The 22,386-nt window shown below is 46.5% G+C and overlaps 2 protein-coding genes across 6 annotated transcripts in view; one reads left to right on the forward strand and one right to left on the reverse strand.

Moving 5' to 3' along the window:
- Positions 1-20,635, reverse strand: part of TBCB (tubulin folding cofactor B) — a 33,876-nt gene extending 13,241 nt beyond the window's left edge. For 2 of the 4 annotated variants that reach the window (XM_036345920.1, XM_036345921.1), the window contains exons 1-5: positions 20,392-20,635; positions 19,873-20,016; positions 16,359-16,455; positions 15,530-15,721; positions 4,931-5,003 (exon numbers count right to left, since the gene is read on the reverse strand). In XM_036345920.1, the coding sequence (XP_036201813.1) occupies positions 4,931-5,003; positions 15,530-15,721; positions 16,359-16,455; positions 19,873-20,016; positions 20,392-20,505 (620 nt within the window). In that variant the 5' untranslated portion in view covers positions 20,506-20,635. Of the gene's footprint in view, positions 1-4,457; positions 4,748-4,930; positions 5,004-15,529; positions 15,722-16,358; positions 16,456-19,872; positions 20,017-20,391 lie in introns of those variants that run through there. The other 2 variants (XM_036345919.1, XM_036345918.1) reach the window with 2 other exon arrangements.
- A 347-nt stretch (positions 20,636-20,982) lies between these two features.
- POLR2I (RNA polymerase II subunit I) lies at positions 20,983-22,377 on the forward strand. 2 transcript variants are annotated; one of them, XM_036345924.1, is made up of 6 exons: positions 20,983-21,244; positions 21,320-21,374; positions 21,652-21,725; positions 21,806-21,880; positions 21,993-22,044; positions 22,275-22,377. In XM_036345924.1, the coding sequence occupies exons 1-6, from the start codon at positions 21,186-21,188 to the stop codon at positions 22,335-22,337; spliced, it is 378 nt and encodes a 125-aa protein (XP_036201817.1). In that variant the 5' UTR covers positions 20,983-21,185; the 3' UTR covers positions 22,338-22,377. The 2 variants fall into 2 exon arrangements, with proteins under 2 accessions (XP_036201817.1, XP_036201818.1); XM_036345925.1 differs by having other exon boundaries at positions 21,141-21,244; positions 21,292-21,374.
- The last annotated feature ends 9 nt before the right edge of the window (positions 22,378-22,386 follow it).

A 22,386-nucleotide genomic window follows, 5' to 3' on the forward strand; every position in this document is an offset into this window, starting at 1 on the left:
GAAAGAGAAAGATAGAAACATCAATGATGAGAGAGAATCAATGATCAGCTGCCTCCTGCATACCTACTGAGGATCGAGCCCGAAACCTGGGCATGTGCCCTTGACTGGAATTGAACCCGAGACACTTCAGTCCTCAGGCCGACGCTCTATCCACTTAGCCAAACCAGCTAGGGCTATGCCTCCTCTTTTAATTGTAATATATAAAATAAGGTGCAAAACTGCCATTTTCTGGAGCATTTCTCGATCTGTTGGAATTTTGCTTCCCAGCAATTGTCATCAGTTTTGCTGAAATAAGCCCTTAAAAATTCTCAAAAAAAAAAAAATTCTCTATAGGCTTGAATGTTTCTTCCATTGCCCTGACTGGGAATTGAACTGGTAATCTTTGGGTGCACAGAATGACGCTCAACCAACTGAGCTACTCCGGAACACATATTTTATCTGTTATATATTATATATGGTATTATATATTATACTAGAGGCCCGGTGCACAAAAATTTGTGCACTCGGGAGGGAAGGGGGGGTACCCTCAGCTTGGCCTGTGACCTCTCGCAGTCTGGGACCCCTCGGGAGATAACGCCCTGCTGGCTTAGGCCTGCTCCCGGGTGGCAGAGGGCAGGCCCAATCCCTAGGTGCAGCCCCTGGTCGGGCTCAGAGCAGGGCCGATTGGGGAGCTGGGGCGCCGCCCCGTCATGCACAGAGCAGGGCGGATTGGGAGGTTGCGATGCCATCCTCAGTCACGCTCAGGGTAGGGCCGATTGGGGGGTTGGGCACTGCCCCCTGTCACACTCAAGGCAGGGTCAATGGGGAGGTTGTGGCGCCACCCCCTGTCACGCACAGAGCAGGGCGGATCAGGGGGTTGGGGCACCGACCTCTATCACCCACACAGCAGGGCCGATCAGGGGGTTGAGGTGCCGCCACTGTCACACTCAGGGCAGGGCTGATGGGGAGATTATGGCTCTACCCCATCACACACAGAGCAGGGCCCGTGGGGGGGGGGGGAGCGTTGGGGCGCCGCCCTCTATCACCCACAGAGCAGGGCCGATCAGGGGGTTGGGGCATCGCCACTCTCACACTCAGGGCAGGGCCGATGGGGAGGTTATGGCTCTACCCTGTCACACACAGAGCAGGGCCTGTGGGGGAGCAGGGATTGGGGCGCCACACCCTGTCACACACAGAGCAGGGCCGATCAGGGGGTTGGGGCGCCGCACCCTGTCGCACACAGAGCCGCAGGGCGATCAGGGGGTTGGGGAGCTCCCCGTATCAGGCACAGAGCAGGGCTGATCAGGAGGTTGGGGCGCCTTCCCCTGTCACAAACAGAGCAGGGAGGATAGGGAGGTTGTGGCCCCGCCCCGTCACACACAGAGCCGCAAGGCGATCAGGGGGTTTGGGCGCTGCCCCCTGTCACGCTGATCCCGGTGCCAGGAGGCCTCTCGGCTCCGCTGATCCCGGTACTGGGAGGCATATTACCCTTTTACTATATAGGATAGAGGCCTGGTGCATGGGTGGGGCTGGCTGGTTTGCCCTGAAGGGTGTCCTGGATCAGGGTGGGGGTCCCCACTGGGGTGCCTGGCCAGCCTGGGTGAGGGGATGATAGCTGTTTGCAGCTGGTCACACACCCTTCAGGGTGGGGGTCCCCACTGGGGTGCCTGACCAGTCTGGGTGAGGGGCTGAGGGCTGTTTTCAGGCTGGCAGGTGACTGAAGCTCCCAACTGCTCCTTTTTTTCTTTTTTTTTCATTCTGGGCCAGCTTTAGCTCTGGCTCCAGCTCTTAGGCCTCTGCTGCTGAAAGCAGGTATCTGGTTTGTTTGGGTTCTATAATCGAAACAATGTATAACTCCAGCTCTGAGATCCCGGCGGGCTGAAAGCAGGTTTCTGGTGTTTTGTTTAGCTTCTATATTTGTTACAATGTTTCAAACTGCAGGCTCAGAGGCCGGCAAGGGAGGCGGGGAACGTTGGTTTCCTCCGTCACTGAAGCAAGCGAGCCTCATGTTAGTTTCAAGCTACCTGGCTGCCAGCCGCCATCTTGGCTGGCAGTTAATTTGCATATCGTCCTGATTAGCCAATGGGAAGGGTAGCGGTCGTACGCTAATTACCATGTTTCTCTTTTATTAGATAGGATATGCTCTGAACCAGGCAACACATATTTTATGTTATATATATATTATATATGGTATTCTTACAATAAAGTAAGCTAGAAAAAGTTAAGAAAATAAGGAAGAGGAAATAAATTTACAGTATGTATTGAAAAAATCTGCATATAAGTGGACTTGCACAGGTTAAACCCATGTTGTTCAAGGGTCAACCATATTAAGTGAACAGCTACAGTTCCCCCACCCACAGGGACTATGGTAGAACTACTTGTTGACCCCCAACATCCCTTCTCCCCAGCTTCTATAATATAGGAACATCTGATATTTAGGTAGGAACATGGCTGTCCAGAATAAAAATGAAATTTCTTCACTTGTGTAGACAAAATTCCAGCGTTACCCACGCCCTGAAGCAGCATGATGTTGGGATGGTCTAGAAAGCTATGGGTTTTTTAAGTAAATTCTTAATGTTTCATATTGTTAATATCCTGAAAATTTATTAAATGTTGTTGAAAGTCTTATTACTATTTTCAGATCCTTTCAATAAACAGACTTCTTTAAAAAGTTTAAAAAAAAAAAATTTCAGCCCCCTTTGCAGTTACAAATGGCCACAAGACAGAATTCTAGCCAACGAAATAGGACTATTAGGGTTGCCAAAGGAGTACATATGAGGCTGAAAGTGGTAAAGAATTATGGATTTATTAGGTCATCTGGAAACTCAGATGGGCTGAGCCCCCAAATGGTGCCAGCAGCCAGGGATGGGGAGTCAGAGGTTTTAAAGGACTCTAGGTGGGCTTTTTCTGGGCGGAGAATTCTCTGGGTGGTCCAAATCCTGGGAAGGTCAGGAGGGGAAGGTTAATGGTCTTAGCAAATGGAATGTGGTCTAAACAAAAGGGTATGTTGGGCCCTGACCGGTTTGGCTCAGTGGATGGAGTGTTGGCCTGCAGACTGAAGGGTTCCGGGTTCGATTCTGGTCAGGGGCATGTGCCTCGGTTGCGGGCGCATACCCAGTGGGGAGTGTGCAGGAGGCAGCTGATCAATGTTTCTCTCTCATCGATGTTTCTGGCTCTCTATCTCTTTCCCTTCCTCGTTGTGAAAAATCAATAAAATATATATATATAAAAAAGGGGGGTATGTCGGTTGTGAAGTGGTCTAAAGCAGTGGTCGCCAACCTTTCGGACCTCATGGACCACCAGTTGGCAACCGCTGGTCTAAAGGTCAGTTCCCAGGGGAGGGGTTTATCGATTCAATTATTTGATCAAACCTAACAGGAACAAGTTTTGAGTTGTACATATATGTTCCTAAAAGCAAGGGGTATTCCCTTCTCTCTGCTCCAGGTGCCTGGAGCAGATGAGGTAGGAATCAGGAGGAGGAGATGGGAGAGCAACAAGATATATGGAGATGAAGAGTGGCATTTGACATGCAGGGGTCACATTAGTTCTTATGATTGAGTAAGTCCTTACATGGAAATGAACTTCGATTTTGCGAAAGCCACTATTATTGTGGGCCTATCTGTTATAGCAGCAGAATATTATATTAACCAATAAAGGCATAAAAGAGTCTCATGAGCCTCCAGCTACCAGCTAGGGCAGGGGTGGGCAAACTTTTTGACTCGAGGGCCACAATGGGTTCTTAAACTGGACCGGAGGGCCGGAACAAAAGCATGGATGGAATGTTTGTGTGAACTAATATAAATTCAAAGTAAACATCATTACATAAAAGGGTACGGTCTTTTTTTTTTTTTTAGTTTTATTCATTTCAAATGGGCCGGATTCGGCCCGCGGGCCGTAGTTTGCCCACGGCTGAGCTAGGGGATAAAGCCTCACCCTGTCCTACCTCTACTTTGCTCAACCTCCTATTTCACCCTTACCTACCCAGCTGCCCCAGCCCTTCCTATAATCACCAAGTCTTCCAAAGGCTTCCCGTGTCTGGCAATTAACAATTTTTTTTGAAATTTTAATTTATTGATTTTAGAGAGAGAGGAAAAGAGGGGATGGGAGGAGAAAGAGAGAAAGAGAGAGAGAGAGATCGATTTGTTCCATTTCTTTTTTTTTTTTTTTAATATATATTTTATTGATTTTTTTACAGAGAGGAAGGGAGAGGAAGAGAGAGTTAGGAATATTGATGAGAGAGAAACATCAATCAGCTGCCTCCTGCACACCTCCCACCGGGGATGTGCCCGCAACCAAGGCACATGCCCTTGACCGGAACTGAACCTGGGACCCTTCAGTCCGCAGGCCGATGCTCCATCCACTGAGCCAAACCGGTTAGGCCCATTTCTTTATGTATTCATTGGTTGACCCTTGTATGTGCCCTGATCAGGATTGAACCCACAACCTTGGCATATAGGAACGACACTCTAACCAACTGAGCTACTTGGCCAGGGCTAGGTCCAGCAAATTTAATACACAAGTCTCAAAAGTCAATGGCAAGAACAAAGTGAGTAAAATAAAAACAGGGTCAGGGGAAGAGAGTCATGGGCACACATAGGGAGGGGCAATAAGTGGGCAAGGTAGCTGGAGCAAGAGGATGCCCTTCCTTGGGCATTACATCTCATCCAACCCGTAGTCCTCCTCAGGGAAATCCCCCACGGTCACAACTGACGGCTTGAAGAAGGCACCGTACTTGGCCTGGCATTCAAAGTAGCGTTTCCCATTCACACTGCGGGGCATGATAGAAAAGTTGGTGGTCAGACAGCCCCCCACATGGCTCCCTCCCCAGATGCTAGGATGGATAGGCTCGCCCAGTAGTATATGCATGCACTTACACATATATGCTCACATATGCAAGCACGGACACAGGTACAGACACACACACAGACACCTGAGTGGGAATACTTATTACCTGCCATCGTTTTTCCCTAGTGGCTCATCGAAGCGTACGCCAATCCAGTAGCCAGGCTTGAAATCTGTGAGTCCTGCCCAAAGGAGAAATCCCAATAAACTCCAGACACAGCTCACCCCAGATTTGTGCCTGCCCACTGAGGAAAACTATTCCTTACTAGGACCACTGCCACCTCCTGCCCAGACTAATGTGGTAGCCGCTTTCACTGGTCGCTCTGCTCCTACCCCTTACTCCCTACTCATTTGACACTCCCTGCCAAAGGGATCTTTGTAAAAATCAAAGGGAAATAGCACCACTATCTTGACCCAAATTCCTCAAAGGCTGCCAATCCCACTCAGCATAAAGTCCACACTGCTTATAGTCAAATGATTTCTGACAAGGGTACCAAGACAATTCAATGAGAAAATAATCTTTTCAACAAATAATGCTGGGACGCCCTAGCTGGTTTGGCTCAGTGGATAGAGCGTCAGCCTATGGACTGAAGGGTCCTAGGTTCGATTCTGGTCAAGGGCACATGCCCAGGTTTCGGGCTCCATCCCCAGTGGGGGGTGTGCAGGAGGTAGCCAATCAATGATTCTCATCATTGATGTTTCTATCTCTTCCTCTCCCTTCCTCTCTGAAATCAATAATAAATAATAATAATAATAATAATAATGCTGGAACAACAAGATATCTGCATGCAAGAGAATGACATTGGACTCATACCTCATACTATACACAAAAATGAACACAAAATAAGGTCATCAAAGCCCTAATCTAAGATGTAACACTATAAAAGTCTTAGAAAGAGGAGAGGGGGGTGGGTGAAGGTAGAAGAGGGTATGGGGGAATAAATGGTGATGGGGGAAAAAAAGAGAAAAAACAAGTCAGCTGAGATTTGAAATATATAAATATATATATAAAACTCTTAGAAAAAATACAGACATAAATCTTTGTGACCCTGTATTAGGCATTGACTTCTTAGCTATAATACCTAAAGCTCAAGCAACAAAAGAAAAAAAAAAACAGATAAACTGAGCTTCATAAAAATAAAAAAACTTTTGTGCTTCAAAGGACACTATCAGGAAAGTAAAAAAACAACCAACCCATGGGGGAAAAAGAGGACATATGTAATACTTTCAACAATAAAGATTAAATAAATAATAATTTAAAAACAAACAAAAAACAACCCACAGAATGGGAGAAAACATTTGCAAATCATATATTTAATAAGGGAATTGTATCTAGAATACATAAAGAGCTTTTGATTAAGTTAATGTGTGATTAAAACTGACTGGTGTCCTTTATGGGAAGAAATTTGGAGACACAAAGAGACACCAGAAATGAGTCAATGCACACAGAGGGAAAGACCATGTTAAGATACAGAGAGGAGATGGCCTTCTACAAACCAACAATAGGCAGAAAAAACCAAACCTGCCAAGGCCTTGATCTTGGACTTCCAGCCTCCAGAAATATGAGAAATAAATTTCTGTTGTTTAAGCCATCCAGTGTGTGATACTTTGTTATGGCAGTCCTAGCAAACTAATACACAACTCAACAACAAAAAGATAAACAATTCGATTTTAAAATGGGCAAAAGGATGTGAATAGACATTTCTCTCAAGAAGATATACAGATTGCCACTTAAATACATGAAAAGATGCTCAATATCATTGGCCATCAAAGAACTACAAATCAAACCCATATGCTTTACCACTTCACACCCATTAGAATAACTATTATGTGGAGAAATTGCAGCCACTATAGAAAATAATCTGGCAGTTCCGCAAAAGGTTAAATATGGAGTTACCATATGACCCAGCAATCCCACTCTTAGGTATAGAGAAAGGAAAATATATGTTCACACAAAAACTTATACAAGAATGTACATAGCAACGTTATTCTAATACATGAAACTTGAAAACATGCTAGGTGAAAGAAGGCAGTCACAAAAGACCACATAATATAGCATGATTCCATTTATATAAAACATCCAGAAAAGATAAATCTATATGACTTCCGAGGACTGGGAGAGACAGGATTTCAGAAATGAGGAGTGACAGCTAGTGCAGTGATGGCGAACCTTTTGAGCTCGGCGTGTCAGCATTTTGAAAAACCCTAACTTAACTCTGGTGCTGTGTCACATATAGAAATTTTTTGATATTTGCAACCATAGTAAAACAAAGACTTATATTTTTGATATTTATTTTATATATTTAAATGCCATTTAACAAAGAAAAATCAACCAAAAAAATGAGTTCACGTGTCACCTCTGACACACGTGTCATAGGTTCGCCATCACTGAGCTAGTGATTATGGGGTGATAAAATGTTCTAAAATTGATTGTGGTGTTGGTTACACAATTCTGTGAACATACTAAAAACCAATGAATGGCCGAAACCGGTTTGGCTCAGTGGATAGAGCGTCGGCCTGCGGACTGAGGGGTCCCAGGTTCGATTCCGGTCAAGGGCATGTACCTGGGCTGCGGGCGCATCCCCAGTGGGAGATGTGCAGGAGGCGGCTGATCGATGTTTCTCTCCCATCGATGTTTCTAACTCTCTATCTCTCTCCCTTCCTCTCTGTAAAAAATCAATAAAATATATTTAAAAAAAAAACAAACAATGAATGAATAATGTACACTTTAAATGGGTAAGTTTTATGATATCTTAATTATCTATATATCTATTCTAATAGAAGGGTAATATGCTAATTAGGGCGGACGTCTTCTGGACATCCTTCTGGACAAAGCAGCAGCGGCTGCCCAAGGCTCAGGCAAGCCACGGATGGCAGCTGCCGCTGCAAGGGCCAGCCCAAGGCTCAGGCAAGCCGCGGATGGCAGCTGCTGCTGCAAGGGCCGAGGCTCAGGCAGCCGCGGCAGCCAGCAGTGGCAGCAGTGGAGGTGTGATGGGGGCATCGCCTTCCCCTGATCAGCCGGTTGCCTCCCGCAGAGGGAGGCCAGACTGTGGCTTAGGCTCACTCCCTGTGGGGAGGGAGCCTAAGCTGTCAGTAGGACATCCCCTGAGGGCTCCCAAACTGTGAGAGGGGGCAGGCTGGGCTGAGGGACCTCACCCCCGCCCCTCAGTGCATGAATTTTCATGCACCGGGCCTCTAGTCCTATATAATAAAAGGTTAATATGCAAATCGACTGAACAGCAGAACAACTGTTCACTATGATGCACACTGGCCACCAGGGGGCAGACACTCAATGCAGGAGCTGCCCCCTGGTGGTCAGTGTGCTCCCAAAGGGGGAGTGCCGCTCAGCCAGAAGCCGGGCTCACGGCTGGCAAGTGCAGCAGCAGTGGTGGGAGCCTTTCCCGCCTCTGCGGCAGCTGGACATCCCTTGAGGGCTCCTGGACTGCAAGAGGGTGCAGGCCGAGCTGAGGGACCATCCCCCTCCCCGAGTGCATGAATTTCATGCACTGGGTTTCTAGTATATATATAAAAGGCTAATATGCGAATCCCAGCAACAACACAGCACTGGTAACTATTACGCAGCCAGCTCTGGGCAGTGAACTCCCACAGGACAGAGAGGCCCTATAGCCTCAGAGGCCAACCCCAGAGCACTGCCACCCAGAGGCTGACCCACAAACTGACTCTTTGCTAAACACAAAATAAGGCAGTCTGGGAAACAAATGCGGCTTGCTTTAAAATAAGGACTGTGGTTTACAACACAGAGGAACAGTGTATCGCAGGGAAACTCAACACCCTCCTGAATACCTGGCAGGTCTAAGGCGAGCCACACTGAAGAATAGAAGAACCGAAGGACCTTCACTACTGCAATATTTTTTTTTTTCTTTTTTCACCTTTTAACTAAGAAACCAATTTTTTTTATTTTTTTTTTTATTTTTTTTATTTTTTTTATTTATTTTTCTTTTCTTCTTTTTTTTTCTCTTCTTTTTTCCATCACCTGATTTTACCCTTTTAATTACTACCTTCTTATTTTTAACCAATATTATTACTGCTACCATTTTACCATTTTTTTTTTAAAGTGCCATTTTATTTTCTCTTTATTTTATTTTGGGATTAGTGTTCTCCATTCTATTTTCATCGTTATATTATTGGTTGTTTCTAGTTTGCATTCATCTCCAGGGAGCTGTTGCTGGAATTTGTTAGGATTAATGGCTGTTCTATAGGAGTATTCTCCGCATATAAAAAAGTCTCTTCCCCTCTTCCACTTCATTCTCTCTTTTCGCTCTTTTTTTTTCTTTTCTTTTCTTATCTCGCTTTTATTTTCCCCCCTCCTTTTTCCCAATTTCATTTTTGCACTCCTTTTTTTGGTCCCTACTTTTCTTTTTTCTCTTTTATCTTTTTCTCTTCCTTCTTCCTTATCCCCTAATTCTCTTAATTCAGGTGGTCACCTTTATTTGGGGTTATTAATATCGTGAATATATTTGTGTATAGTGCCTGGTACGTGGTGCCTTGTTGTGTTGTATTTTGTGCCTTTAAATCAACGCAGCAGATCCAAGCAACAGCAACCTCCTGAGCACCACACCCTCTGCTGAGGAACAGCAGCTGTACGTGAAACCTCGCCCCACCAGCCAGAAGAGCCACCACAGCTGTGAACAGCACCCACCAGAGGAGCTGCTGCCAACTGAAGAGCAGCTGCTACCGCAACCGCCCGAAGAGCAACCACAGACCAAGGAGTCACTGCCACCAAGGGAGCAGCCACTGAACGACTCAACGTCTAGATATGTCAGTGAGATCAAACATGGGTAGACAAAGAAACCCCCAAAGGAAAGAGAAGGAGGACTCTCCAGAAAAGCAGCTAAGTAATACAGAGGCATGCAACATGACAGATAAAGAATTCAGAATAAGGGTCCTAGAGTGCATAAACCGGATGGAGGAAAAAATCGACAACCTCTGCAAGAAGCAAGACGAAACAGATGAAAAAATCGATAACATATGGAAGAAGCTAGAAGAAACAGATGAAAAAATCAACAACTTAAGTAAGACCCAAGAAGAAATGAAGAGTGATATAGCTGCAATGAAAAACTCCATTGAAAGTATCAACAGTAGACTGGGTGAAGCGGAGGACCGAATTAGTGAATTAGAAGACAAGGAAGCAAAACACACCCAAATTGTACTGCAATTGGAGAAAAAAATGAAAAGACAGGAGGAGAGCCTAAGGGAGCTTTGGGACAACATGAAATGAAACAACATACGAATAATAGGGGTACCAGATCAACAGAAGGATGAACAAGGATTAGAAAACCTATTAGAAGATAATATCAGAAAACTTCCCGGAGGTGGGGAAGAAAAAAGTCACACAAGCCCAGAGAGTCCCAAACAATGTGAACCCGAAAAGACCCACACCAAGACACATCATAATTACCATGGCAAATGTTCATGACAAAGAGAGAATCTTACAGGCTGCAAGAGAGAGACGGAAAGTTACATACAAGGGATCTCCCATTAGATTGTCAAATGATTTCTCAACAGAAACACATCAGGCCAGAAAAGAATGGACAGAAATTTACAAAGTGATGCAAAGCAAAGGACTGAATCCAAGAATACTCTATCCAGCAAGGCTATCATTCAAACTTGAAGGGGAAATAAGAAGCTTCACAGACAAAAAAAGGCTAAGGGAGTTTATCACCACCAAGCCAGCAATGCAAGGAATGCTAAAGGGACTGGTATAAAAATAAGAAATAAAAAGCTCAAAAAGAAAACAGCAACACAAAAACAGAAATGGCTACAAACAAGTACCTTTCAATAATAACTTTAAACGTAAACGGACTAAATGCTCCAAACAAAAGACATCGAGTGGCTGAATGGATAAAAAAACATGACCCATACATCTGCTGTCTACAAGAAACCCACCTCATTAGAAGGGACTCACACAGACTGAAAGTGAAAGGATGGAAAAATATCTTTCAGGCAAATGGAAAGGAAAAGAAAGCTGGGGTAGCAATACTTATATCGGACAAAATAGACCTCAAAGTGAAGGCCATAACAAGAGCTAAGGAAGGCCACTTCATAATACTAAAGGGATCAATACAACAAGAAGATATAACCATGGTAAACATATATGCACCCAATGCAGGAGCACCCAAATTCATAAAAAAACTCCTGGAAGATATCAAAGGAGAGATCGACAACAATACAATCATAGTAGGGGACTTTAATACACCACTAACAGCACTGGATAAGTCCTATAGACAAACAATCAGCAAAGATACAGCAATCCTAAATGACTCACTAGATCAGATGGACTTAATAGACATCTTCAGAACACTTCACCCCAAAGCCAGGGAATATACGTTCTTCTCAAGTGCTCATGGGACATATTCAAAAATAGACCATATATTGGGTCACAAGCAAAGTATCCCCAAATTCAAGAAAATTGAAATCATAAAAAGCGCCTTCGCAGACCACGATGGCATAATATTAGAAATAAACTACAATAAAAACAACCCAAAATACTCAAACACCTGGAAGCTGAATAGCATGCTATTAAATATTGATTGGGTTACCAATGAAATCAAAGAAGAAATTCGAAACATCCTGGAAACTAATGACAATGAAAACACAACAATCCAAAACCTATGGGACACAATGAAAGCAGTCCTGAGAGGGAAGTTTATAGCTCTACAGGCCTATCTCAAAAAACAAGAAAAAATGGTAGTAAATCATCTAACTCTACAACTCAAAGAATTAGAAAGAGAGCAACAAGAAAACCCCAGAGTGAGCAGAAGGAAGGAGATAATAAAGATTAGAGCAGAAATAAATGACATAGAGACCAAAAAAACAATACAGAAAATCAATGAAACCAAGAGCTGGTTCTTTGAAAGGATAAACAAGATTGACAAACCTCTAGCCAGACTCACCAAGAAGCAAAGAGAGAGGACCCAAATAAACAAAATCAGAAACGATAGAGGCGAAATAACAACAGACCCCACAGAAATACAAATGATTGTTAAAAAATACTATGGACAGCTCTACTCCAACAAACTAGACAACCTGGAGGAAATGGACAAATTCCTAGAAAAATACAACATTCCAAAACTCAATCAGGAAGAATCTAAAAATCTCAACAGGCAATAACTATGGAAGAAATTGAAGCAGTCATCAAAAAGCTTCCAGCAAACAAAAGCCCAGGACCAGACGGCTTCACAGGGGAGTTTTACCAAACATTCAAGGAAGAACTAAAACCTATCCTCCTCAGACTACTACAAAAAATTCAAGAGGAAGGAACACTTCCAAGCTCATTCTATGAAGCCAGCATCACCCTAATACCAAAACCAGGTAAAGACAACACAATGAAAGAGAATTACAGGCCAATATCCCTCATGAACATAGATGCCAAAATCCTCAACAAAATCTTAGCAAATCGGATCCAGCAGTACATCAGAAAGATCATACACCATGACCAAGTAGGATTTATCCCAGGGATGCAAGGATGGTACAATATCCGCAAATCAATAAACGTGATACATCACATAAACAAATTGAAAGAAAAAAACCACATGGTCATATCAATTGATGCAGAAAAAGCATTTGACAAAATTCAACACCCATTTTTGATAAAAGCTCTCAGCAAGGTGGGAGTAGAAGGATCATACCTCAACATAATAAAAGCCATATATGACAGGCCCACAGCCAACATCATACTCAATGGACAAAAACTAACACCATTTCCCCTAAGAACAGGAACAAGACAGGGATGCCCCCTCTCACCACTCCTGTTCAACATAGTACTGGAAGTGTTAGCCATTGCAATTCGGCAAGAAGAAGAAATAAAAGGCATCCAAATTGGAAAAGAGGAAGTAAAACTGTCCTTATTTGCAGACGACATGATATTATACATACAAAACCCTAGAGACTCCATCAAAAAGCTACTGGATTTAATACATGAATTTGGCAATGTAGCAGGATACAAAATTAACCCCAAGAAATCCGAGGCATTTCTATACACCAATAGTGAACTTTCAGAAAGAGAGATTATAAAAACAATCCCGTTTACCATCGCACCAAAAAAATTAAGCTACCTAGGAATAAACTTAACTAAAGAGGTAAAAGACCTCTACTCAGAAAACTACAGGACGTTGAAAAAAGATATAGAGGAAGACATAAACAGATGGAAGAACATACCGTGTTCATGGATTGGTAGAATCAACATCATTAAAATGTCCATACTACCCAAAGCAATCTATAAATTCAACGCACTTCCCATTAAAATACCAACGGCATACTTCAGAGATCTAGAACGAACTCTCCAAAAATTCATCTGGAATAAAAAAAGACCCCGAATAGCTGCAGCAATCCTGAAAAAGACCAAAGTAGGTGGGATCTCAATACCAGATATCAAGTTGTATTACAAAGCCACTGTTCTCAAAACTGCCTGGTACTGGCACAAGAATAGGCATATAGATCAATGGAATAGAATAGAGAGCCCAGAAATCGGCCCGAACCAATATGCTCAATTAATATTTGACAAAGGAGGCAAGAACATACAATGGAGCCAAGATAGTCTCTTCAATAAATGGTGTTGGGAAAATTGGACAGATATATGCAATAAAATGAAACTAGACCACCAACTTACACCATACACAAAAATAAACTCAAAATGGATAAAGGACTTAAACGTACGACAGGAAACCATAAAAATTTTAGAAGAATCCAAAGGCAACAAAATCTCAGACATATGCCGAAGCAATTTCTTCACTGATACAGCTCCTAGGGCACTTGAAACTAAAGAGAAAATGAACAAATGGGACTACATCAAAATAAAAAGCTTCTGCACAGCAAAAGAAACCATCAACAAAACAACGAGAAAACCCACTGTGTGGGAAAACATATTTGCCAATGTCATATCTGATAAGGGCCTAATCTCCAAAATTTATAGGGAACTCATACAACTTAACAAAAGGAAGATAAACAATCCAATAAAAAAATGGGCAAAGGACCTAAATAGATACCTTTCAAAAGAGGACATTCAGAAAGCCAAGAGACATATGAAAACATGCTCAAAGTCACTAATCATCCGAGAGATGCAAATCAAAACAACAATGAGGTACCATCTCACACCTGTCAGACTGGCTATCATCAACAAATCAACAAACGATAAGTGCTGGAGAGGATGTGGAGAAAAAGGAACACTTGTGCACTGCTGGTGGGAATGCAGACTGGTGCAGCCACTATGGAAGACAGTATGGAGTTTCCTTAAAAAACTGAAAATGGAACTCCCATTTGACCCTGTGATCCCACTTCTAGGAATATATCCCAAGAAACCAGAAACACCAATCAGAAAGGATATATGCACCCCCATGTTCATAGCAGCACAATTCACCATAGCTAAGATCTGGAAACAGCCTAAGTGCCCATCAGTAGATGAATGGATTAGAAAACTGTGGTACATCTACACGATGGAATACTATGCTGCTCTAAAAAGGAAGGAACTCTTACCATTTGCAACGTCATGGATGGAACTGGAGAACATTATGCTAAGTGAAATAAGCCAGTCAATGAAGGAAAAATACCACATGATCTCACTCATTCATGGATAATAGAGACCATTATAAACTTTTGAACAATAATAGATACAGAGGCAGAGCTGCCTCAAACAGATTGTCAAACTGCAGCAGGAAGGCCGGGGAGGGTTGGGGGGCAGGAGGTAGGGGGGTAAGAGATCAACTAAAGGACTTGTATGCATGCATATAAGCATAACCAGTGGACATAAGACATTGGGGGATAGGGGAGGCTAGGGGACTGTCTAGGGCGGGGGGATAAAATGGACACATATGTAATACCCTTTGTAATACTTTAAGCAATAAAAAAAAAAAAAAAAAAAAAAGGCTAATATGCAAAGTGTCCCCCCTCGGGAGTTCAACCAGGAGTTCAACAGCTCGCTATGACGTGCGCTGACCACCAGGGGGCGACATGGAACAAAGGAAAGCCCTGGCTGGCAGCCAGAAGGAAGGCCCCCATCAGTCCTGATTGCCAGCCAGGCCTAGGGACCCTACCCATGCACAAATTTCATGCACCGGCCTCTAGTATCTCAATAAAGTTGTTACAAGAAATAAAACCCACACTCCTCTCTACTATCTCCAAAGTCATGCATGGTTCAGCCCTGTCCATGCTCCCCTTGCTCACTCCCCACTAGCCATGCTTACTTCCTTTCTCTGCCTCAAACTGATCAAGTTCGTTCCTCCTCACAGCCCTTGCACTCATTACTCCCTCTGGCTGGAACACTCAGCCCCCTTTTCACCTGGCTCACTTCTCCCTTTCCTTCAAATAGTCCTTGCCCCAAGGAAGCACTCTGGATTACTCTCAAGGAGAGGTCTGGTACTTCCTCTCAGCTCACACAGTTTCCTATGCTTTCCTCATCACTGCCCTTATCACTGCAGCCTTGCTTTCCCCATCACAGCTCTAAAAATTCTGCCTGTTTCCTCATCTTAGCTCTGACCACTTTTGCCTCAGAACTAACTACTCTGGCCTCCACTTCTATCACAACCCAGACATTCTGCCTCTGCTTCCCAATTCCCTGCCATGAACATTCTGGGTTGTCCCTGTCAGCTGCTTTGTCTGTCTCTCCTACTAAATTGGGATCTCCTTAAGGGCTGGGTCCCCAGCATTGCCCACATCAGGCAGGGCAGGGCATAAGGCCTCAGTGGCCACATACCTACATACATGACGGTGCCCCGGCGAGGGGGCTGTCCAGGTGCCCGCACCTCACAACGACTACCCACAAGGATGGCACTGGCCTGGGCCTTCTCCTCCGTGAGGCGCTGGTTGGTCTCAGCTTCTTGTTGTGCCCGCTCCTCTTCATTGTATCGGCCTAACTTGCTGCGCTTCAGGAAGGAGCGGACTGAGTCTGTGGGTGGGATAGGGGATGAGGGTCAGACACGGTCTACCTAGTGGGGCCTCTGGCCTAATGAGATAACCTTCCACTCTCACAGGGCTAACATTCATAGAGAAACTCTCCTGTTCTAGGTGTCAAAGGGCTATCATTCAAGTCCCCCACGTCTCCCACGTCTCCCACCACAGCCCTGGCCTCTCCCCAGGCTTCCTGGGGCCTCTCCACAATCCAGAAACTAAAGGAAAGATTCCTGTCTCCAGTCTTTCACATCACCCCATCTTCCCATATCCCTTCAGCATCACATTCACCTCCATCTGTCCCCTGAATCCCTCATCTTCCCCACGTCTGTACTGATCACCTCACTGCCCTATCCACTCCACATTCCACCACGCTCTGCCCCCATGCGACCCTGACCACTCCCCCCACACCCGATCCCTCAACACCTGATCCCTCTAATGCCCCCTCCGCTTTCCCATGTACCTATCTGCCTCCCACAATCCCTCACACCTCCCAGCCATCTGCCCCCTCACCGCCCTCACCACCAGCTTCCCCTCAATTTCCCTGTCTACTGTCTGTCCCCCAATATCACCACCCACCTACACACACTCCTTTTGGCCCCCACACGCTCCATTTATCCCCAAGTGCCCCATACCTTGCCTCTGGTCATAGGCTTCCTGTGAGATGCTGTATTTCTCCACCTTGGACACATCCTCATATTCCCCAAGGCTGGCACCGCTGTGGTCAATCACCTATAGTAACAGGAGGGGTCAGAGGGGATCAGGGTCTGGTCACGGAGGCTTGGGGTGCTGGGAGTGGAGGTACAGTTGCACAGTGGAGCATTTCATAGACTTAAGTATCTCCTGTCTAGGAAAAACTGTATTCTACCCTCACTTTATCCCAGCCTTTTCTCATCTCCTGAGCCTGGCAGAAGGGATGAGAGCAGGTGTCTGCGCTAGTCATCTCCCTTTCCTCACCCCTATACGAACCCTGAATACTGGCGTCAACATCACTGCTGGCCCCCAAGTCACAAGAACCAAAGAGTGGAGCTCGGGTCTTGCGCGTGAAACCTCTAGGCAGCCCATCTGTCCTCTCTGGGCTTCTGAGAGCCTCTTAAGCGGCCTCAACATCCAGACCCTGGGGCATCTCAAGGTTCATTAACTCACTGCTTGCTGAGCTCTTCCAAGGCGCCCAGCTGGGCCCTGTGCTGGGTGCTAGGGATGCAGTGCAAAAACAGATAAACGCCTGCTGGGAGACCGACCATATACAAATACACAGGTATGTGTATTAAACACCAGAAGATAACAAGGTCTGATGTAAAAAAAATATCACAAAGAAGCTTAAGGAGCCTGGGAATGTAGTCAGGGAAGGCTTCTAAAAGGAGGGAATGTCTGACCCAAAGCCTGAAGGATGAAAAGGAACAGGCACAAAGTCCCAGATGTAGAACTGTCCTTAGCCCTTTTGAGGAACATCAGAGAGACCAGCATGGCTTGTGTGGAATAAGCCAGGGATATGGTAGACACAACAGATCACTGTAGACTTTGCTTTTACCTGGTATGAAGTGCAGCCAGGGAGGCTATGAGCCAGGAGAGTTCATAGGTTCCCTCTGGCTATGTGTGGAGAACAGACTGGGGGGCAAGAAGGGATATGGGAGCAGGAGATAGAGGTGGCTGTATGTCCAGGAGGGAGAGGATGGAGGCTGAGCCAGGGTGGAGCACTGGAGGGGGAGAAGAGTTTAGATTCTGGACGGATTTTGTAGGTGGAGCCCGCAGGGTTTGGGGACAGATTGGATGTGGGTGTGAGGAAAATAGAGGGCTCAGGAAACACTCTGAGGTGTTTGGCCTGAACCGCTGGGCTAACATACGAAAAGAGAAATGGCTCTTATCTCTGGTCAAGGGTCACTAAGAATTTCTACTTCTATATTAGGGATTTTTGTAAGTTTGAGGTTGCTGTTATTTTAAACAAATATAGGTAATATTTATAAACAGAAAAAGTTTTAGAAAAAATAAAAATTCCCCAGAGATTCCACTTCTAGGACCTTCCCTGAATGGACTCAGAAGTCAGTCTGTCTCTATACTCAAATTCATGTGTGAAAACCTCCTGTTTGAGGATGCCACTGCCCATGCCTGGCCTACCAGCATCCCTAGGCTGAGGCTGCTCAGGGCAGCCCAGTCTCAGTGCTGTGGTCTTGCAATACAATGCTGACCCACAATCCTGGCCCACTCCCACCCTACCACATCATCTGGACTATGGAAGTTGCCTCCTCACTTGTCTTCCTACTCCTTCTACCCTCCACAGTCTGCTCTCCACACATAATCAGAGAGGGCCTGTGAACCCTTCAGTCAGACCAGGGCTCTCCTAACTCAGAGTCTTCCCTTGGCTCCCACTCCCCTCTGCCATAGGAGTGGACACTCTTCAGTCTCTTGTACCCACTTATACCTCCCATCTCAGAGTATTTGCACATGCTGTACCCTTCTTCTAGGGCACTCTTTTTCCTTCTTCAGTTAACTCTTCCTATTCAGGTCTCTGCTAAGGCAGCACCCCCTCTGAGAGGTCCTCATTAATGGGTCATGTCCCTTGGTATAGGATTTCCAGCTCTTTGTTCTCCTTCTGCATGGTCTTCACCTCACTTTTGTTCTTGTGAATATTTAGCTAAAATCTATCTCAGATTGGACAGAGCTAAACAGAAACCTTCTCAGAGTTGGTTCATAGCTATACCCCTGGTGTAACACAGATGCTCAATGAACAGTTACTAAATAAAATGAAAGATATTAAAAAGTTAAAAAAAAAAAAAAAGGACCGTTCTCTGGGCACACTGACTAGAATTCTAGAGTCATGTAGACTGAAGTAAAATATGTAGCTATAGTTCACCTTTAGGACAGTATATTCCATCTTAAAACTAAGTTGTTCTTTGTTTTTATTTTTTAATATATTTTTATTGATTTTAGAGAGGAAGGGAGGAGGAGAAAGTGATAGAAACATCAATGATGAGAGAGAATCATTGATTAGTTGCTTCCTGCACACCCCCAATGGGGATCAAACCCACAACGTGGGCATGTGCCCTGACCCAGAATTGAACCATGACCTCCTGATTCATAGATCAATGTTCAACCACGGAGCTACACTGGCTGGGCAAAGCTAAGTTTTCTCTTCTGCAAAATAAGGTTAATTATACCATCTTCCAAGTCTTATTTTATGGACTCAACTCTCATCCAAAAATGATTCACTGAGCATCCTCTCTGTGCCATGCATTGTTCCAGGTGCTAAGGAAAAATGCACAGTATGTCACAGGATGATAAGAGCCATGGACAAAAATCAAATAAAGGAATAAAGGAGGTTTAAATTTTACACTGATGCCAATGAAGGCCTCACACTCAAAAGTTGACATTTAAGTAAAGACTGGAAGGAAAGAGTATGCCATGAGAGCATAGAAAAAGAGCCATCAGGCTCAGGTTACATTCAATGTATAGCACCTTTGAAGGTAACCTCATCTGGGATGCTGAGATGCCTGAGGAATATGGCAGAGGGTCGGGGGTGGGTGTGAGGACAGAGATGATATCAGCTGATGCATGCAGAGGTCCTTTGTGTTCCAGCTTCTCCCAACACATCTCATCGCTCACCCTGACCCACTTCACACTATAGGCCTCTGTACATTCTGCTTCCTCCAACTGGCATCCCTTCCCACCTCTTCTCTTAAGTCATCCTTTCCTCATCCTTCAAGTCTCAGCTTAGGCATCTCTTCCTTCAGAAAGCCCCTTCTGATAATCCCAGATGGAGTCAAGCACCTCTTCTGGGTGTCCCCAGTCCCCTGGACTTGCCCCAGCCCAAACCACTCTGGCTGTCACTGGTGATGAGTCTGTCTCTCTCCATACTGGACTACAGGCTTCATGGGGGCCTATCTTGGTAATCACACAGGACAAAGTATGGCAAACATTTGTTAAATAAATAAATGAATGGGGCCCAGCCAGGGTGGCTCAGTGATTAGCCAACGACCCACTTGATTCCCAGGGCACAGGCCCGCTTGCAGGAGGCAACCCATCGATGTTTCTCTCTCATTAATGTTTCTATCTTTCTATCCCTCCCCCTCCCACTCTCTCTAAAATCAATACAAACATATTAAAAATAAATAAATGAATGGAGAGGAGGGATCCCAGGTAGGGAGGTCTCACATGGATGCGGCAGCCATCATCTACGGGGTAGGAGCCCAGTAGCGCATCCTCCTGATCCAGCTTGCTGCAGAACTTCTCGTCAGCTCCATAAAGTTCCAGTTCCATGCAAGACGCAGGGCTGCCCACCACCAGCTCTAGTTTACACTGCGAGGAGTAGGGGATGTGGAGAGGTTGGAGAGGAGGAGGGCTGTCAGTGGCTCCACCCCCTACCCAGACTCCCCGCCCCTTGTATCAATAACCATCACCCCCTCCTTACTCCTCCAAGAGACCCATCATTTTAGGACCCAATTGGTTATCCCTGGCCCTGCCCCCTCTGCTCTTGTGCCCGCCCCTGAAACCTCTGATTTTCCCAGGCCCTGCCCCCTTCTCTGGCACCTCCGGTTCCTTCTGGCCTCGTTCCACTGAAGCCCGGTCCCCAATCCTTGCAACCTCGGTTTATTTCTGGCCCCTCCCTGTGATGGGGAAGCCCATCCATTTCTCCCTTGCCCATCCCCTCCGGACCCCGCCCCTCGGCCACACCTTGAATTCAGCTATCGTGAGGCTGCGACTGTACCGCTTCTCGGAGCGAAAGCTGTTGAGAGAGCTGCTGATGAAAACGGTCACAGTGGGCGCCGATAACCCCGTCACCTCCATCTTGCGCTCTGGGGGTGGGGGTGTCTGGGGGGAGGGGGGAGTCTGTAGCCCCGTCAGCCACCTCACGCCGGCTCCGCCGCGGCCACCACGGGGATATCCACCTCTCCCTGCTCCCGACCTGGCCAATCGGCGCGCTCCTGCAGGAAGGTCCGCCAATCGCCGCTGCCTCCTCAGCTCCGGAAGCGCTCCCGTTTTCCTAGGTAGGTCCAGCCAATCCTGAGAGGCCGGGCTGGGTGCAGTTCTTCCAATAGCAGCCCGGGAAACGGCCGGGCGGCGAAGGTGAAGCCGGGAGAAAAGACTGGCAGGCGTTCCCCCGCCCGGAGGGAAGCTCGCGCATGCGCACTGGCCTTCGGCTCCCCGAGAGCAATGGCTTCTAGAAGTATGCCAAGTGCTTTTCGCGTTACGTGACGCGTCGTATTCCCGGCTCTCGTCCCATACTATTCTATAAACTGGGGAAGCGAGGCCCACAGGTAGGAAGCAATTACTTTAGGATAGCAAAAGATTGAAGCAAGTAATTAATCAAATCTAAACGCAGAGAGCCGAGCACAAAACCGCTAGCAGCCAGTGCTTGTGTGCAGCTCCGCCCCTCTCTAGGCGAAGCCACTAAGCCTGACCCTTCCCGCGACCGGTCGTGAGGCGGAGCGAACGAGAGCGGGAGGCTTGGCGGGTAGTGCTGCGCTATGGAACCGGACGGGACCTACGAACCGGGTTTCGTGGGTATTCGATTCTGCCAGGAATGGTGAGACGGGGTAACAGGTGTGGAAGGGGAGCAAGTAATGGCCCCAGACTGACCTCTGGCCTCCCGTCCCCACAGTAACAACATGCTTTACCCCAAGGAGGACAAGGAGAACCGCATTTTGCTCTACGCGGTGAGCACGAGTCCGCGGGTGCCCCGGTCTTCCCACGGGTCCACCCGTCCCCATCGTGGCCCCGCCCTGCTCCACATGGCCGCTACTCCCTATTCCGCCCGATTGTCCTGGTTTCTAATATCCCAAAATGCACCCGACTTCCCGTCTTTCCCTATCTCGAGGTGATTCTCGATACACCCCATTATCCCAACCTTGAGACTCCATCCCCTGGTCCTCCTCTCCGGGGAAGCCCCTGCCCACCCTTTCAGTGGCCTCTTCCCCACGCGCCCTCCCGCAGTGCCGGAACTGTGACTACCAGCAGGAAGCCGACAACAGCTGCATCTACGTCAACAAAATCACGCACGAAGTGGAGTGAGTGCAGGACTGGACTTTAGGGACGGGGTTCTTGGAGCCCCTATCAGAGCATAATTATCCACCCTCTTCTCGCTCAGCGAACTGACCCAGATCATCGCCGACGTGTCCCAGGACCCCACGTTGCCGCGAACCGAGGACCACCCGTGCCAAAAGTGAGCGCGCAGCTGTCTATTCCGGAGGGAGAGTGGCTCGTACTCACCGGGCAGAAAGGGGAGGAGGAGGGAGGGAAGGGTTTGGTAACTGAGTGGCTAACTGTCCCCTCAGGTGCGGCCACAAGGAGGCGGTATTCTTCCAGTCGCACAGTGCCCGTGCGGAGGTGAGTGGCATGAAGAAGGCTTTCTGTCTATCCTGTGTCCTTGGTCCTTCCTGGGAGCGGGGATACCAATACTGAGGGGAGCCTGCCCTTCCTGGCGTTCTGAGCTGGGCCCTTACTGGAGAGAAAGGCCCCCTTGTCTTTTTTGGGGGTGAGGCTCTGCTGGATGGACGTTCCATGTTGTGCCCTCCCCTGGGTCCAGAACCTTCCTAACCTTGCATCCTTTTTGCCAGGACGCCATGCGCTTGTACTATGTGTGCACCGCCCCTCACTGCGGCCACCGCTGGACCGAGTGAACCACCCTCCCCCTCGTGGAATAAATGCTGTGTCCTGTGAGTGCCTGTG

The sequence above is a fragment of the Myotis myotis genome, unplaced genomic scaffold (assembly GCF_014108235.1).
Source record: "Myotis myotis isolate mMyoMyo1 unplaced genomic scaffold, mMyoMyo1.p scaffold_m19_p_19, whole genome shotgun sequence".
Classification (NCBI taxonomy): Eukaryota; Metazoa; Chordata; class Mammalia; order Chiroptera; family Vespertilionidae; genus Myotis; species Myotis myotis.